The sequence below is a fragment of the Bos grunniens genome, chromosome 21 (assembly GCF_055505025.1).
Source record: "Bos grunniens cultivar Pamir isolate PY7600 chromosome 21, Bosgru_T2T1.0, whole genome shotgun sequence".
Taxonomy (NCBI): Eukaryota; Metazoa; Chordata; class Mammalia; order Artiodactyla; family Bovidae; genus Bos; species Bos grunniens.
Window position 1 is genome coordinate 9,338,004 of NC_141185.1, and position 16,665 is coordinate 9,354,668.

Genomic DNA, 16,665 nt, shown 5'->3' on the forward strand with positions numbered 1-16,665 from the left:
CCCACCTGGTCCGTATGTGTGATGACAGATCCCATCTGCTCTTCTGGGCTATCTGGTTAAGCCAATGTCATCTCTGGTCCCCTCCTTCACTCAGTATAAAAAACCAAATACATAGCTATACTTTTATTACTATTTTTAAATTTTTGGTGTTACCCCATGGCATGTGGGACCTTAGTTCTGCAACCAGGGATCAAACTTGTGCCCTCTGCATTGGAAGATGGAGTCTTAACTGCTGGACCACTGAGGAAGTCCCTATACTTCTAAAACAGATACTATGGAAAAAACCTGGGTATATTAAGATTCTCCAACTTATTAAAATTGTATAATATTTACAAATGAAAATATTCTATTCTACTTACCCTTTTGTATTAAAACTATCTTAAATGCACCATAAAGAAAGCTGAGCACAGAATTGATGCTTTTGAACTGTGGTGTTGGAGAAGACTCTTGAGAGTCCCTTGGACTGCAAGGAGATCCAACCAGTCCATTCTGAAGGAGATCAGTCCTGAGTGTTCATTGGGAGGACTGATGTTGAAGCTGAAACTCCAATATTTTGACCACCTGATGCAAAGAGCTGACTCATTGGAAAAGACCCTGATGTTGGGAAAGATTGAGGCTGGAGGAGAAGGGGACGACAGAGGATGAGATGGTTGGATGGCATCACCAACTCAGTGGACATGGGTTTAGGTGGACTTCGGGAGTTGGTGATGGACAGGGAGGCCTGGCGTGCTGCGATTCATGGGGTCGCAAAGAGTCAGACACGACTGAGCAACTGAACTGAACTGAACTAAATGCAGTTTTGTATTTGTTTAGATGTTTTTGGCTACAAATAACAAAAACTGGAACTCAAAATGTCCTCAAAAGTGCGAGGAGGCATTGTTTCCCATGAGTAACATCCCCAAATGGAGCGCCTCCAGGTGTCGTGTGATGGGCGTCTTCTCTGCCCTCTGGACGCCTTTTTCAGCCTGTGGCCCTCAGGGTGTGGCCTTCCTCTTCAGGCACAGAAGATGTCAGCAGCAGTTTCAGGTGTCAGAGCCAGGCACGACAGCATCCCCAGAGGGACGAAGGCTGCATCTTGCTTAAGTCTCCCTTCGTTAGGGATGAGCCCTTCCCTGAGGAGCCTGGACTCAGCTGACTTCCTGGGCTCAGAGCTAGACGGCATCTCCCAGGCTTCCTTGCAGTTGGGTGTGGCCACGTGACTGGATAGAACTGGAGTTGGAACAACAGACCGGTTCAAAATGAGAAAGGAGTAAGTCAAGGCTGTATATCTTGTCACCCTGCTTATTTACCTTATATGCAGAGCACATCATGAGAAATGCCGGGCTGGGTGAAGCTCAAGCTGTAATCAAGACTGCCGGGAGAAGTATCAACAACCTCAGATATGCAGATAATACCACTCAAATGGCAGAAAGCAAAGAGAAACTAAAGACCCTCTTGATGAAGGTGAAAGAGGAGAGTGATAAAGCTGACTTAAAACTCAACATACAAAAAACTAAGATCATGGCATCTGGTCCCATCACTTCATGGCCAATAGATGGAGAAAATGAGGAAACAGCAGCAGATTTTATTTTCTTGGGCTTGAAAATCACTGTGGACTGTGACTACAGCCACGAAATTAAAAGATGCTTACTCGGAAGAAAATCTATGACAAACCTAGACAGCATGTTGAAAAGCAGAGACAGCACTTAGCTGACAGGGGTCCATATAGTCAAAGACATGGTTTTTCCAGTAGTCATGTATGGATGTGAGAGTTGGAGCATAAGGAAGACTGAGAACTGAATAATTTATGCTTTCAAGTTGTGGTGCTAGAGAAGACTCTTGAGAGTCCCCTGGACGGCAAGGAGATCAAACAAGTCAATCCCAAGGGAAATCAACTCTGAATAACCATTGGAAGGACTGACGCTGAAGCTCCAATACTTTGGCCACCTGATGCAAAGAGCTGACTCACTGAAAAAGACCCTGATGCTGGGGAAGACTGAGGGAAAGAAGAGAAGGGGGCAACAGAGGATGAGATGGTTGGATGGCATCATCAACTCAGAGGACATGAGTTTGAGCAAACTCTAGGAGATGGTGAAGGACAGGGAGGCCACAGTCCATGGGGTCACAAAGAGTCGGACATGACTGAGTGACTGAACAACAACAAAAAATCGTTTAAAAAAAAAAAAAAACCATGGTGGGAGGATGAGAACATGCCAAAGGGACACAGAAGCTAACACTGGAGCCATTTCCCCATATTTTCTTTGGAGGAACCATCTCTTCCCCACTCTTGGCCTATTTAGTTCAGGAGGCTGATCATTCCTGCCTCTAGATGTAGGTACATGATCCCAGGTCTGGTCAATCAGAGTTCTCCATTCCCCCAGTCTCAGTGACTGATTGATGGTTAGGCCTGTGACGTAAGACCTGGAAGAATGGCATATTCCAGAGCTGGGAAGGGATATGGCCTAAAGGGAGAAGAGAAGTAAGCTCTAGGGATATAAGCCTGGGAGCTCCTGGGGGCCAGAAGGAGTGGAGACCTTACCCGAGAATAAGCCTAGAGGAGAAAAGAAGCAATTGAAGGGAGAGAAAGAGTAGGTTAGTTCTGAGCACTGTTTAAGCCCCTAGATACAGCTGAACCTGAAGCCCATGGTCTGACTACCCAGTTATGAGTCAATAAACCCCCCTTTTGCTTAAGTCTGTATGAGTTTGTTAATAACTGAAGGAGTGAGGACAATCAATCAAGCCAGTGAAATGATCAGCCAGTCAAGTGACCAACGACTGTTTCGTAGCAGACGCTTTACTAGATACTCTGAGGGCTGGAACTCCAACAGGAATAAAGTGACAGGCCTGCTCCTTGAGGCGATGGCAACCAAGTGGAGGAGGTGAGTGAGATTCACAAGGAACGGACAGAAACCCTCCGGTTCCTGCCCTCGAGGACCTCTGCGTCCACTGAGGGAGAGAGAATTAAACAAATAAATGACCTCTGACGCAAGGAGTGTGATAAATGCGTAAATACTTCCTTGTTATAAATAAAGCATTCCACTGAATCAAACACGTGCCTTTTTCCCTCCCCATTTTAACATCTCTGAGATTGGAATGTGTCCTGTCATCACTGGCTTATCACAACATGCTCAGCCAGGAAGCATCCGCCGTGCCGTCCTCGTTGGAGCCCGGGTCACCTTGGGGTCGCCTTGAGCACATATCATCTTTATACTGACTTAGGTACTACGCATGTTGGTCTAATTGCCTTTTAGGATGTCTTTTCAAAGATTATAGTGTGATTCAGTACTGGGATGAAAAGGCAGTTCACAGGCACAGAGGCATGGAGACAAAGCAGCAAAATCTGATATCAGCGGACAAGTCTGATGATATCAGCTTTATAGGAAAGTGTGTGCTCAGTCGTGTCTGAGTCTTTGCAACTCCACAGACTGTAGCCTGCCAGGCTCCTCTGTCTATGGGATTTCCCAGGCAAGAATACTGGAGCAGGTTGCCATTTCCTCCTCCAGGGGATCTTCTCTACCCAGGGATCAAATCTGTGTCACCTGGGTCTCCTGCATTGGCAGGCAGATTCTTGACCACTGCACCAGCCCAAGAATCAAACCCTTGCATTGGGAGTGTGGAGTCTTGGCCACTGGACCACCAGGGAAGCCCCTGAACTCTGAGTTTGAAGAAGTTTGGGGAATACTAGAACCACTGAATTTGCTTGTATTTTTGCTTATATTTTGTATTTGCTTATATTTTCCCTTTTAATGTATGCATGGGAATATACACGATAAAAATATAGGTACAGGTTAAGTCTAAAAGAGCACGCTTTTAATACATTTAAAATAAAAAGTGATAACGTTTGTTATAGTTGGACAGGCAGCATTTTCCTCTTCTTTCTCAGGGCCTTCTAAAACAACGTGGCTCCTTGGAATGGAGTGGCTTGGAGCCCATGAACTCTCAGTTCAGTTGCTCAGTCCTGTCCGACTGTTTGCAACCCCAGGCTAACATGCAGCACACCAGGCTTCCCTGTCCATGAACGCTGCGGAGTGCTTATTAAGGGGCAGAGTTCAGGAGTGTAAGCACATTGAAAACTGTAGAAAGCTCTTTCCACGTGCGGATTACAAGGTACGGAGGCAGCAATGCTGCACAGAAGAAAAGCTAGCGCACTACTTACCGGGTCCAGGGGTTTGGACCGCGCCCAGGTCATCACCGTGGAGACCAAAATAAACACCTTCCGCTTTTCGAAATGGCTGGTTTCTTCATTCAGGGCTGCGGAGCCAAAAAGCGGAGTGGTTACTTGGATCCATGCAGAACGTGTTAAAATGCTGTGCACTTTTCATTACCAGTCTGACTTGAAGTGACTTCTCTTTCAAGCAGCGACTTAACACCAGGGGGCGCCCCCTCTGACGCCTCACTGCCCCTCCTAGTCTCTGCTCCCGGCCGCCTCCCTCCAGCCATCCGACTTCCTCAGCGCCCAGCTCACAGTCCAGCCCCTTCCTATTTCCTGGCCTGCAGCTGTGTGCTTCCACCTTTAGGAGGGCCCGTGATACTAGTAATTAAAGCTGACATGGTGGTGTTTTAGTCGCTTAGTTGATGTCCTACTCTTTGCGACCCCCATGGACTGTAGCCTGCCAGGCTCCTCTGTCCATGGGATTTCCCAGGCAAGAATACTGGAGTGGGCAGCCATTTCCTCCTCCAGGGGATCGTTCTGACCCAGGGATGGAACATGCATCTCCTGCATTGCAGGCAGATTCTTTACTGACCGAGCCACCAGGGCATGAATGGCAACAATTCATGGGCTTTAGTAAATAATTCCTGGTGTCTCAAATGGTAAGAAATCTGCCTTCAAAGCAGGCGATTGGGTTCAATCCCTGGGTTGGGAAAATCCCCTGAAGGAGGGCATGGCAACCCACTCCAGTATTCTTGCCTGGAGAATTCCATGGACAGGGGAGCCGGGCAGGCTACAGTCCATGGGGCTGCAAAGAGTCAGATAAGATTGAGCAACTAACACACACATGCACTGAATTCTTACCATCAGGAGGTAGATGCTAACAGCTCTGTTTTTATAGAAAAGGGAAGGGAAGCACACTTCCCATTTGCCCAGAGTCATGGAATGAAGCCGTGGGACAGAGTCCAGTTCTAGAAGCCTGGTTGTCTGGCCTGTGGTCCCCACTATGTCTCTTCTCGGGCTTCATGGAGAGTAGAGTGGGAGGCCTGAATCAGAAGGCTAGGCCTCTCTGTTTTTTAAAAATCTTGAAAAAAAATTTAAATATAGCTAACTTTCAATGTTATGCTAGCTTCAGATGTACAGCAAAGTCATTCAGTTGTATCCATCTATACCTATACAGCTTCCCTGGTGGCAAGTGGTAAAGAATCCAACTGCCAATGCAGGAGATGCAGGTTTGATCCCCTGGTTGGGAAGATCCCTGGGGAAGGAAACGGCAACCCACTCTAGTCTTGGTTGGGAAATCCCATGGACAGAGGAGCCTGGTGGGCTATTGTCCATGGGGTTACAAAGAGTTGGATACTCTTAGCAACTAAAAATAAAACAAAATCTATATCTATAAATTCTTTTTTTTTTTCAGAATCTTTTCCATTATAGGTTATTATAAGACCGTAACTATGGAACCCTGTGCTATACAGTAGATCCTTGTTGTTTATCTAGTTTATATATAATAGTGTGTACATGTTAATCCTGAACTCTTAAGTTATCCACCCCCCACCAATCCATAACCATAAGTTTCTTTTCTGTGTCTGTGAGTCTATTTCTACTTTGTAAATAAATTCATTTACATTTTTTAGGCTTTCATGTATAAGTGATATCTTGTGATATTTGTCTTTCTCTAACTTACTTCACTTAGTATGATATTCTCTAGGCCCATCATGTTGCTATAAATAGCATTATTTCAATATTTTTTTTTTTTAATGGGACCAGGCCCTCTCATGATTTCACATAAAGCAATGCTATTCAGCTTAAGTCCTTGTGGAAAGAAGTAATTTTTCACCCCCCGAACTGTCCCTGGCTGGGGTAGAGCAGTCCATGAGCGGTGGCTAGGGGCTGTGGGTGGAAGGTTTTGGTAACACCTCAATGCTTGATTATGAACAATATGTAGACACTGGAATTTAGAATAGTGGTGGATTGGACCCATGAGTATTTGGTATCCAAAAGGCTTGTTATTTTCCAGGAGGGCTCTCCACACATTTAAGCATTGGAGTGGAGTGGAACTCACTGTCGTGTCTGACTTTTTACAATCCATGGACTGTAGCCCACCAGGCTTCTCTGTCCATGGGATTTTCCAAACAAGAATACCAGAGTGGGTGGCCATTTCCTCCTCCAGTGGATCTTCCCAAACCCAGGATCAAGCTCAAGTCTCTTGAGTCTCCTGAACTGGCATGCGAATTCTTTACTGCTGAGCCACCGAAGAGTTCCCCATGAAAAGAATTGTGGTATCAAAGTTTGAGAACCTGGGGCAGGCAATAGATGGGTCCCTGGGGCAAAGAGTTGGAAATTTGTTCTCTGTGATCCGATGTTGTTGTTCAGTTGCTAAGTCATGTCTACTCTTTGCTACCCCATGAACTGCAGCACGCCAGGCTGCCCTGTCCTTCACTATCTCTCTGAGTTTGCTCAAACTCATGTCCATTGAGTCGGTGATGCCATCCAACCATCTCATCCTCTGTCACCCCCTTCTCCTCCTGCCCTCAATCTTTCCCACAATCAGGGTCTTTTTCCAATGAATTGGTTCTTTGCATCAGATGGTCAAAGTATTGGAGCTTCAGCATCAGTCCTTCCAATGAATATTCAGGGTTGATTTTCCAGTAGTCATGCATGGATGTGAGAGTTGGACTATAAAGAAAGCTGAGCACTGAAGAATTGATGCTTTTGAACTGTGGTGTTGGAGAAGACTCTTCAAAGTCCCTTGGACTGCAAGGAGATCCAACCAGTCCATTCTAAAGGAAATGTCCTGAATATTCATTGGAAGGACTGATGCTGAAGCTGAAACTTCAATACTTTGGCTACCTGATGCAAAGAACTGACTAATTTGAAAAGACCCTGATGCTGGGAAAGACTGAAGGCAGGAGGAGAAGGGGACGACAGAGGATGAGATGGTTGGATGGCATCACTGACTCAATGGATGTGAGTTTGAGTAAACTCTGGGAGTTGGCGATGGACAGGGAGACCTGGCGTGCTGCAGTGCATGGGGTCTCAAAGAGTCGGACATGACTGAGCAACTGAACTGAACTGAACTGATTTCCTTTAGGACTGACTTGGTTTGATCTCCTCGCTGTCCAAGTGCCTCTAGATAAGAGACCACCTATTTTTCTCATTCTTGAAGTCAGGAGACCTCCCTTAGTATGCACAGGATGCACAGAAAGGCTCCCTGGAGGTCAGAAAGGGAGGGGGCACCACACTGCAGTAAGTGATGCTCACTACCCATGGGCCTCTTCGGTGGATTCCATCTTGGCTGAGAGATGTGCACGAACACATGGGAGGATCCTGAGATACACCAAGTATGGACTCTGAATCTGGCGAATCAGAATGATTCCACTTGTGTCTATCCACACTTACTTGTACTCTTTCCTCCTAATAAGCATTTTACTTGTTTCACTACTCTCCATCTTCATGGGAATTCATTTCTGCAAAGCCAAGGGGCCAGGGCCTTGTCACTGACCCCTGGTCTAGTGGCTAGGACTAGATGCTCTCACCGCCTTGATTGACCTCAATCTCTGGCCGGGACCTGAAACCCCACTCCAAGCCTCTGCAAGCTGAGGCCACCCTATCAAACCTACCATGTTCCCGTGATGATTAGTGAGAGGGATCCTACAAGGTGCTGAGGCTCATCTGTTATAGCAGGAAGTCAGTGGTTAATGTCTAAAATTCATAATCAAAGGACATCAGTGCAGGCATTTTTGTGTGTGTGTATTAAAAGGAACAAGTGGGTTAAATGAGGTTCCTTTGGGGGAGTAAGGATGGGATGGGAAAGAAATGCACGAAATTTTTTTTTTCTTCTAAATCCTCCTGTGCTTTTTTAAATTTTTGAAATACATCCAGGTTTTATAGCAGAAAAGAATTAAAATTTAAAGAAAACTCTGAGTATGTATTAAACAGAAAAAATCAATTTCCAAAGACCAGCACAAAATGAGAACTCAGTAAACATTAGGTCTGATTATTATTTTAGGTGGTGCAATTATACATCATCTGTCGATATTTGCAAAGGGACAAAATGTGGGGAGTAGGCAATTATAAAGCTCTGTTCTGAAATATGACACACTGCTCATGTTTTTGATTTGTATCTGAATGAAACTTAGGCCCACAGTGATAAATGAGAAATCAAACATTCTAAGCTCCTGAGGACTTCCGCACAACCCAGAGAGAGTACTTTCCCATCATTATTTCTCTGAATATGGTACAGATATTCCTGAAGCTTCATTCCATTTCTTTGAACATAAGCCAAAATACAGTTTTTCTATGTTCTTATTCAGGGGTTGGCAAGGTACTGCTTGTTTTTGTAAATAAAGTTTTGTTGAATGGAACTTCCCTAGTGGCCCAGTGGATAAGATTCCGTGCTTCCAAAGCAGGAGGCCTGGGTTTGATCTTTGAACTAGATCCCCCATGCTGCAACTAAGACCTGGAGCAGCCAAATAAATAAATATATATATATTTTTAAGTTTTATTGGAACCCAGTTCATTCATTTACTTTTTTGTCTATAGTTGCATTTGTGCTACAATGGCAGAGAAGTTGGCTTGAAAAGCCAGGAACCTGGCCTTTTACAGAAAAAGTCTGCTGACTCCTGGACTAATCTGCCAAAAATGAAGATATTGAAGTGTAAGTGATAGTCTTTCAGCTGTGTCCAACTCTTTGTGACCCATGGACTATATAGCCTGCCAGGCTTCTCTGTCCATGGAATTCTCCAGACAAGAATACTGGAGTGGGTAGCCATTTCTTCCTCCAGGGATCTTCCCAGCCCAGGGATAGAACCTGGGTCTCCTGCATTGCAGGAAGATTCGTTACAGTCTGAGCCACCAGGGAAGCACCTAACATAAAAGTAAAAAATACTGCAAAGCAAGGTGCTCGTGTCTTTTTCGCTGTCCTCCTGGTCTAGAATGACAATTCAAATAAGCTCAGTTGCTCTGGATTTAATAAGGATATGAATTACAAAGCACAAAATTGCTAAACATCACTTTGTTCCTTAGAGTTTATTACCTTTTTCAAACCATTTAAAACATGCAAGTGTTCTCTGCAACCCCTTCCCAACCCCTGCTATCAGGGAACATCTGTTGAACTGAATCGAATCCGCAGAGTTAGAAATAATTCCTCTTCTCCTAAAGTCACATCTATCTTGTGACACCTTTTGTATCAACATGCCATTCTCTGTCCTGCACAAAAGTTTCTCCTGAGTCCCGTAGCTCTCCCTTGGGCCTACAAAAGTCTTGAGGTATCCCTTTTATTTGTCTTTGTATCTTCCCAATACATTCAACCCCACCTCCTTGAGCAGTGTCTGTAGAATGAATAAAGGTTAAATTTTGAACGTTAATGTTTCATTTCTTTAAATGATTAAAAATATTCTATTCTTTGAACACACAGACCAGTGGAATAGACTAGACAGCCCAGAAATAAACCCACACACTTATGGTCAGTCTTCGACAAAGGAGGCAAGAATACCCAATGGAGAAAAAGACAGTCTCTTCCATAAATGACACTAGGAAAACTGGACAGCTACATGTAAAAGAATGAACTCAGAACACTCCCTAACATCATATGTAAAAATTAACTCAAAATGGATTAAATACCTAACTGTAATACTGGAAACCATAAAACTCCTAAAGGAAAACATAGGCAGAACACTTTTTGACATAAATTATAGCAGTATTTTTTTTTTGATCTGTCTCCTAAAGCAAAGCAAATAAAAGAAAAATAAACAAATGGGACCTAATTAAATTTAAAAGCTTTTGCACAGCCACTAACAAACTGAAAAGCCAGTGTACTAATGGGGAGAAACTATTTGCAAATGTAAAAGCAATAAGGGGTTAATGTCCAACATATATAAACAGCTCATTCAACTCAACATCAAAAAAACCAACAACACAATTTTTAAAATGTGCAGAAGTGGACAGATATTTTTCCAAAGAGGAAATGCAGATGACCAACAAACACATGAATAGGTGCTCAGCATCGCTAATCACTAAGGAAACGCAAATCAAAACCACAGTAAGATATCACCTCACATGCGTTAGAATGGCTGTGATCCAAAAGACAGCAAGTAACAAGTTCCGGCGAGGATGTGGAGAAAAGGGAACCCTTGCCCACTATTGCCAGCAATGTGCACTGGTGCAGCTGCTGTGGAAAACAGTGTGGAAGTTTCCCAAAAAACTAAAAATAGAACTATCATATGACCCAACAGTTCCACTCTTGGGTCTATATCTGAAAAAACAAAAACACACTAATTCAAAAAGATACATGTACCCCCTGTTCACAGCAGCATTATTTACAATAGCCAAGATATGGAAGCAGTCTAAAGTCCTTCAACAGATGAAGGGATAAAGAAGAATTCATATAGATAGATAGATATTTGTCTGTGTGTACATTGGAATACTGCTGCTGCTGCTGCTGCTAAGTCGCTTCAGTCGTGTCCGACTCTGTGTGACCCCATAGACGGCAGCCCACCAGGCTCCCCCGTCCCTGGGGTTCTCCAGGCAAGAACACTGGAGTGGGTTGCCATTTCCTTCTCCAATGCATGAAAGGGAAAAGTGAAAGTGAAGTCGCTCAGTCGTGTCCAACTCTTAGCGACCCCATGGACTGCAGCCTACCAGGCTCCTCCGCCATGGGATTTTCCAGGCAAGAGTACTGGAGTGGGGTGCCAGTGCCTTCTCCGACATTGGAATACTACTCAACTATAAAAAAAGAATGACATTTTGCCATTTGTAACAACATGGATAGACTTACTATGCTGAGTAAAATGAGTCAGACAGAGCAGGACAAACACTGTCTAATATCACTTATATGTGGGATCTAAAAAATACACAAACTAGTGAATATAACAAAAAGGAAGGAGACTCACAGAACTAGAGAAAAAACTAGTGGTTACCAGTGGGGAAAGGGAAGAGGGAGGGGCTAGATAAGGGTAGGGAATTAAAAGGTACAAACTATTAGGTAAAGTCAAGGCTATGGTCTTCCCAGTGGTCACGTACGGTTGTGAGAGCTGGACCATGAAAAAGGTAGAGCACCAAAGCATTGATGCCTTCCAACTGTGGTGTTGGAGAAGACTCCTGAAAGTCCCTTAGTCAGCAAGGAGATCAAACCAGTCAATATTAAGGGAAGTCAATCCTGAATTCTCGTTGGAAGGATTGATGCTGAACCTGAAGCTCCAGTATTTTCGTCATCTGATGTGAGCAGCTGACTCATTGGAGAAGTCCCTGATGCTGGGAAAGATTGAAGGCAAAAGGAGAAGAGGGCGTCAGAGGATGAGATGGCTGGATGGCATCATCGATGTAATGGACATGAACTTGAACAGATTTCAGGAGATGGTAAGGGACAGGGAGGCCTGATGTGCTGCAGTCCATGGGGTCACAAAGAGTCAGACACGACTAAGCAACTAAACAATAACATTAGGTATAAAATAAGCTATAAGGATATATTGTGCAACACAGGAAACACAGCCAACATTTTATAATAATGGCAAGTAGGGTATAACCTTCAAAAATTGTGACTCATAACATTATACACTTTTATAATATTGTACATCAATTTTGGGCTTCCCTGTAGCTCACAGTAAAGAATCCTGCAGTGCAGGTAACCTGGGTTCGATCCCTGGGTTGGAAAGATCCCCTGGAGAAGGAAATGGCAACCCACTCTAATATTCTCGCCTGGAAAATCTTGTGGACAGAGGAGTTTGTCGGGCTACAGTCCATGGGATCACTAGAGTCGGATACAACTTAGTGACTAAACCACCACATCAACTATCCTTCAATTTAAAAAATTCTCTCCTTCAGGAGTACCTGTTGCTAAATTAATTTAGCAAGGAAGCCATTAGACTGAGGTGGCCCTAGCACCTTAGCAGCCTCGATGAGCAAACCCAAACCTAAAGAAACTAATCACAAATAGTCGATAGACCCTCCCAAATAAGGGAAATGCTTTCGCTGCAGCCAATCAAATAATTGCATGCTTCTGGCTTTTCTCTTCCCTGGTCACCTAGATGGTAAAGAATCTGCCTGCGATGTGGGAGACCCAAGTTTGATCCCTGGGTCAGTTAGATCCCCTGGAGAAGGGAATTTCTTCTTGCCTGGAGAATTCCACAGAGGAGTCTGGCAGGCCACAGTCCATGGGGTCACAAAGAGTTGGACATGTTGCTGCTGCTGCTGCTAAGTTGCTTCATTCGTGTCCGACTCTGTGCAACCCCATAGACGGCAGCCCACCAGGCTCCCCCGTCCCTGGGATTCTCCAGGCAAGAACACTGGAGTGGGTTGCCGTTTCCTTCTCCAATGCATGAAAGTGAAAAGTGAAAGTGAAGACGCTCAGTTGTGTCCGACTCTTAGCAACCCCATGGACCGCAGCCTACCAGGCTCCTCCGTCCATGGGATTTTCCAGGCGAGAGTATTGGAGTGGGTTGCCATTGCCTTCTCCCAGTCGGACATGACTGGGCGACTACTACTTAAGCTGTAGCCAGTCAAATAATTGCCTTGCTTCTGGGTTTTCTCAGTCTTGCCCCTAGTTTCTCTTAGTGGATCTCCTAACCACTTGGAATTTGGTGCTGCCCAACATGAATAGATTCTTTTTTTTTTGTCTGCCTAGCCATGGGGATCTTAGGATTTGAACCCGGGCTCTTGGCAGTGAAAGCACACAGTCCTAACCACTGGACCTCCAGGGAATTCCCAGTATGAATTGATTCTTGCTCACATAAACTCTTAAATATTTTCATATGCCTCTGGGTATGTTGTAACATTATCCATAGGCACATCCACTAGTTTGATCTCACTTCCTGTTTTAGGTAAATTTCAGATCAGTTCTCCCCTGGTTCTAATTTGCCTGGTGTTCCTGGGATGGCTCTTTGGTAAGGTATATGGCATGAAAGTCCCGCCCCTGGAGATCAAGGGTGCATCTCACTGACCAGAGACTGCCCAGATGGCTTCCTCCGCTTGCTGGGGGTTCTCAGTGATGTTATAAATGATAACATCACATTCCAGCAGGCGCAAGAGAAGGTCTTCTTGAGAGATGCCCTGAAAAAGAAAGTTGACAGTAATTTGTTGCAAGAAGCAATGTCACCTTAATATTTAGATGGGAGTGACAATTTCCAGATGAGACATGCCGCCTGGATAGTCCCCCAAGAAGAAAAAATCACAGAAGGATTTTTTTTTTAAATTTAAAATGAAATCTTGGCTCTCTTCTGTGTGTAGTTTTCAAATAACAAAGTTTATGAAAATAGCCGGGAACAGATGAATAAGAAAATTACATAAAGATCTTAGGTACTATTTCTGCCTTCTGTTTAAACCGTGATTCAGGAGGGAAGAATTAGAACACACTAGAAGAAAATGTGTGAAGCATTTAAAACAAACTCAATCTTTGAGGAAGTTTCTTTGAGCCGTTATAGATCATGAATGACTCAGAAGTGCTGATAAGTGATTAATGTGGATTATTTCAGAATCCTCAAGGTGGAACAAACCTGGTCTCAAAATGTAAGGTAACTTATCACAGTTGACAGCTGGGAGTATTTAAAAAATACAGAATTTAAAAAAAAATTTACTTATTTTTGGCTGTGCTGGGTCTTTGTTGCTCTGTGGGTTTTCCTCTAGTTTGGAGAGCGGGGGCTAATCTCTAGTGGCCATGGGCAGGCTTCTCAATGCACAGGCTCTAGGGTGTGTGGGCTTTAGTAGTTGGAGCTCCTGGGTTCTAGAGTTCTGGGCTCTGGTTCTCCATGGGCTTAGTTGCTCCGTGGCACGTGGGATCTTCCCAGATCAGGGATCAAACCCGTGTCTCCTGCATTAACAGGTGGATTCTTTAACCACTGAGCCACCCGGGAAGCCCCACAATACAGAAACTTCTAATGTTAAAAAGAAAAATTTCTTATATGATATGAAAGTAACTTTGACGATCATTGTGTTTAACTAGTTATTCCCTGCTGTGTGGTGCCAGCAAATTTTGGGAGTACCGTACCGAGGGTGGGTATCAACCATAAAAGGACCAGGATTTGCACTGGCTGCTATTCCTCCTGTCTCAGGGGTCAGATATTCCTCCATAGATCCTTGATTGGTTGCATGAGGGCAGGACACTTCAGATCAAACTTGATCTCTTTACCACAACTTCTGGAGAATCACAAGAGGGGAGAAGCCTTTCATCAGAGGTTGTGTGCGTGTGTGTGTTCAGTCGCTAAGTTGTGTCTGACCCTTCGATCTCATGGACTGCAGCACAGTTAGGCTTCTGTCCTTCACTGCCTCTGGGAGTTTGCTCAAATTCATGTCCCTTGAGTTGGTGATGCTATCTAACCGTCTCATCCTCTGCTGCACCCCCCGACCCACCCCATCTCCTTTTGTCTTCAATCTTTCCCAGCATCAGGGTCTTTTCCAATGAGTCAGCTCTTCTCATCAAAGTATGGGAGCTTCAGCTTTGGCATCAGTCCTTCTAATGAATTTTCAGGGTTGATTTCCTTTAGGACTGACTGGTTTGATCTTCTTGCAGTCCAATGAACTCTCAAGAGTCTACTCCAGCGCCATAGTTGTTAAGCATTAGTTCTTTGGCGCTCAACCTTCTTTGTGGTCTAACTCTCACATCCATACATGACTACTGGAAAAACCAAAGCTCTGATTAGATGGACCTTTGTTGGCAAAGTGATGTCTTGCTTTTTAATACACTGTCTAGGTTTCTCACATTCTTGTTAAATTCAACAGCAACATCCTAGCTTCTGGTGGTTCCCTGGCAATATTTGGTGTTCCCTGGCTTATAGAAACATCACCCACATCTTTACCTTCATCTTTACATGAAATTCTTCCTATACTCTGTCCAAATTTCCCTTTTTATAAGGACACTGAGCATACTGGATTAGAGACCCACCCAAATGACCTCCTTCTAACTCGATTTCTTCTGTAAAGACCCTATGTTCAAATAAGGTCTCATCTGGAGGTCCTGGGGGATTAGGACTTCACATATTTTGGACAGGATTCAGCCCATAATATCATCCATTTGATTTCTTTTCTGGACTGAATGTGCAAGAGAGAAGATACTCTGAAAATCCTGATTCAAACATGGATTTTTGGAACTTCCTGGCTGGCCAGTGGTTAGCACTTTGCACTTTCAGTGCTGAGGGCCTGGGTTCAATCTCTGGTCAGGGAACTAAGATCCCACAAGATGCACATTACAGTAAAAAAAAAAAAAAAAACAACTTTTCTTAAAGAAACAAAGATGGATTTTCACCTTGTCAACAGCATGACAGGAGTACACCACGGTCCTGGTATACCTGGGACTTACCTACAGTCAGCAAGGACACAGTGAGAAAGATTGGGGGATGGGAAGAAATTGAAGCCACGTGTTCCTGACACAGTGTGTTCTAGGTCTCTTCCAAGACAAAGAAGATGAAGCATCTGTGAGTCCATGAGAGCATGTGAGATGTGTCCAGAAGAAAACATGTACACCCGGTAAGTCACAGTTGGACTGATTTAAGCTGAAACAGGCACATTTTCAAGAGAATGGTCATCCTATCAGATATGTGCATTCATTTGTTCCCCCAATAAATAATTGTGAGCACTGATTTTGACCCTAAGGAGAAAGGCAAAAAATGACTGATGTATGACTGTTGATAATATGGAGCATTGGGTGTGCGTGTCTTGTTGGCAAAATTTTAGCAAATAAGTATGGTCTAATGTGGACAAGGATGCAACTAAGCACGTGAAGCTTTTGTACACAGTAGAAAAAGGTAACCTGCTCTTGGACAAATGATGTGGTGCCCACTCCAGGACACACTGCAGCCAGCAGAACACGGTTCAGCCCCTACTCACGGCCACAGCTGAACATCCTTGTGCAGTGGGCAGCCTGTGCATTCTTTCAGGGCAGCCCCCAGTGTAGAAAGGGCTATCATAGAGGTACATCTGAGCTCTGATGGACCAGGCGAGTATGTGATTATGACTCATAGGGACTGACATTTGAGCTGGGCTGACAGGGTGAATACAAGCTCCCTGAGCAGAGCCTAGGAAGTTCACAGACTAGCAGGCCATTTGCTGAGCCAGGAAGAAGCTCCTTTCACAACCTGGGCCAGCCTGCTATCTTCCATTCTCCACTCTGTCTCACCTTTTATGCCATATTTGCTTCTTCCCTTGGCTCCCCTAGAATCCAAGCTCTAGCTATACTGATGTTTTCTGTTCCAAAGCACACCATACCCTCACCTAGGTGTTCCCTTACCTGCTTGGTAAGTTCTACTCAGCCCTGCAGGCTCAGCCTCAGTCCCAGCATTTCCAGCAGTCCCCAAACTCCAAAAAGGAGGGCCAACTGTGTTGGATCTCCAGATCAGAGGAGCTGGGATGGGTCTCGATCTGCGGGATGGGGAGAAGTTTGGAGCTCACTTGTCTGGCTCTCTAGATAAGACTGAAAACTCAAACTGACCTTTGCAGAGTGCTCTGGACACGGCTGTGCGCATACCTCAGTCATCAAGTCACCGTCCTGCCTGGAGCTGCTAGTTTAGATCGAAGAGTCCCTGCTAGTCTGTGAGCCCTGCAGTCATCTT

At 44.5% G+C, this 16,665-nt stretch overlaps 1 protein-coding gene across 5 annotated transcripts in view; it reads right to left on the reverse strand.

Moving 5' to 3' along the window:
• AK7 (adenylate kinase 7) overlaps nt 1-16,665 on the reverse strand; it is a 67,612-nt gene that overhangs the window by 38,868 nt on the left and 12,079 nt on the right. For 2 of the 5 annotated variants that reach the window (XM_086363047.1, XM_086363050.1), the window contains exons 3-4: nt 13,066-13,174; nt 4,136-4,230 (exon numbers count right to left, since the gene is read on the reverse strand). In XM_086363047.1, coding sequence (XP_086219173.1) covers nt 4,136-4,230; nt 13,066-13,174 — 204 coding nt within the window. Of the gene's footprint in view, nt 1-359; nt 469-4,135; nt 4,231-13,065; nt 13,175-16,665 lie in introns of those variants that run through there. The other 3 variants (XM_086363048.1, XM_086363051.1, XM_086363049.1) reach the window with 2 other exon arrangements.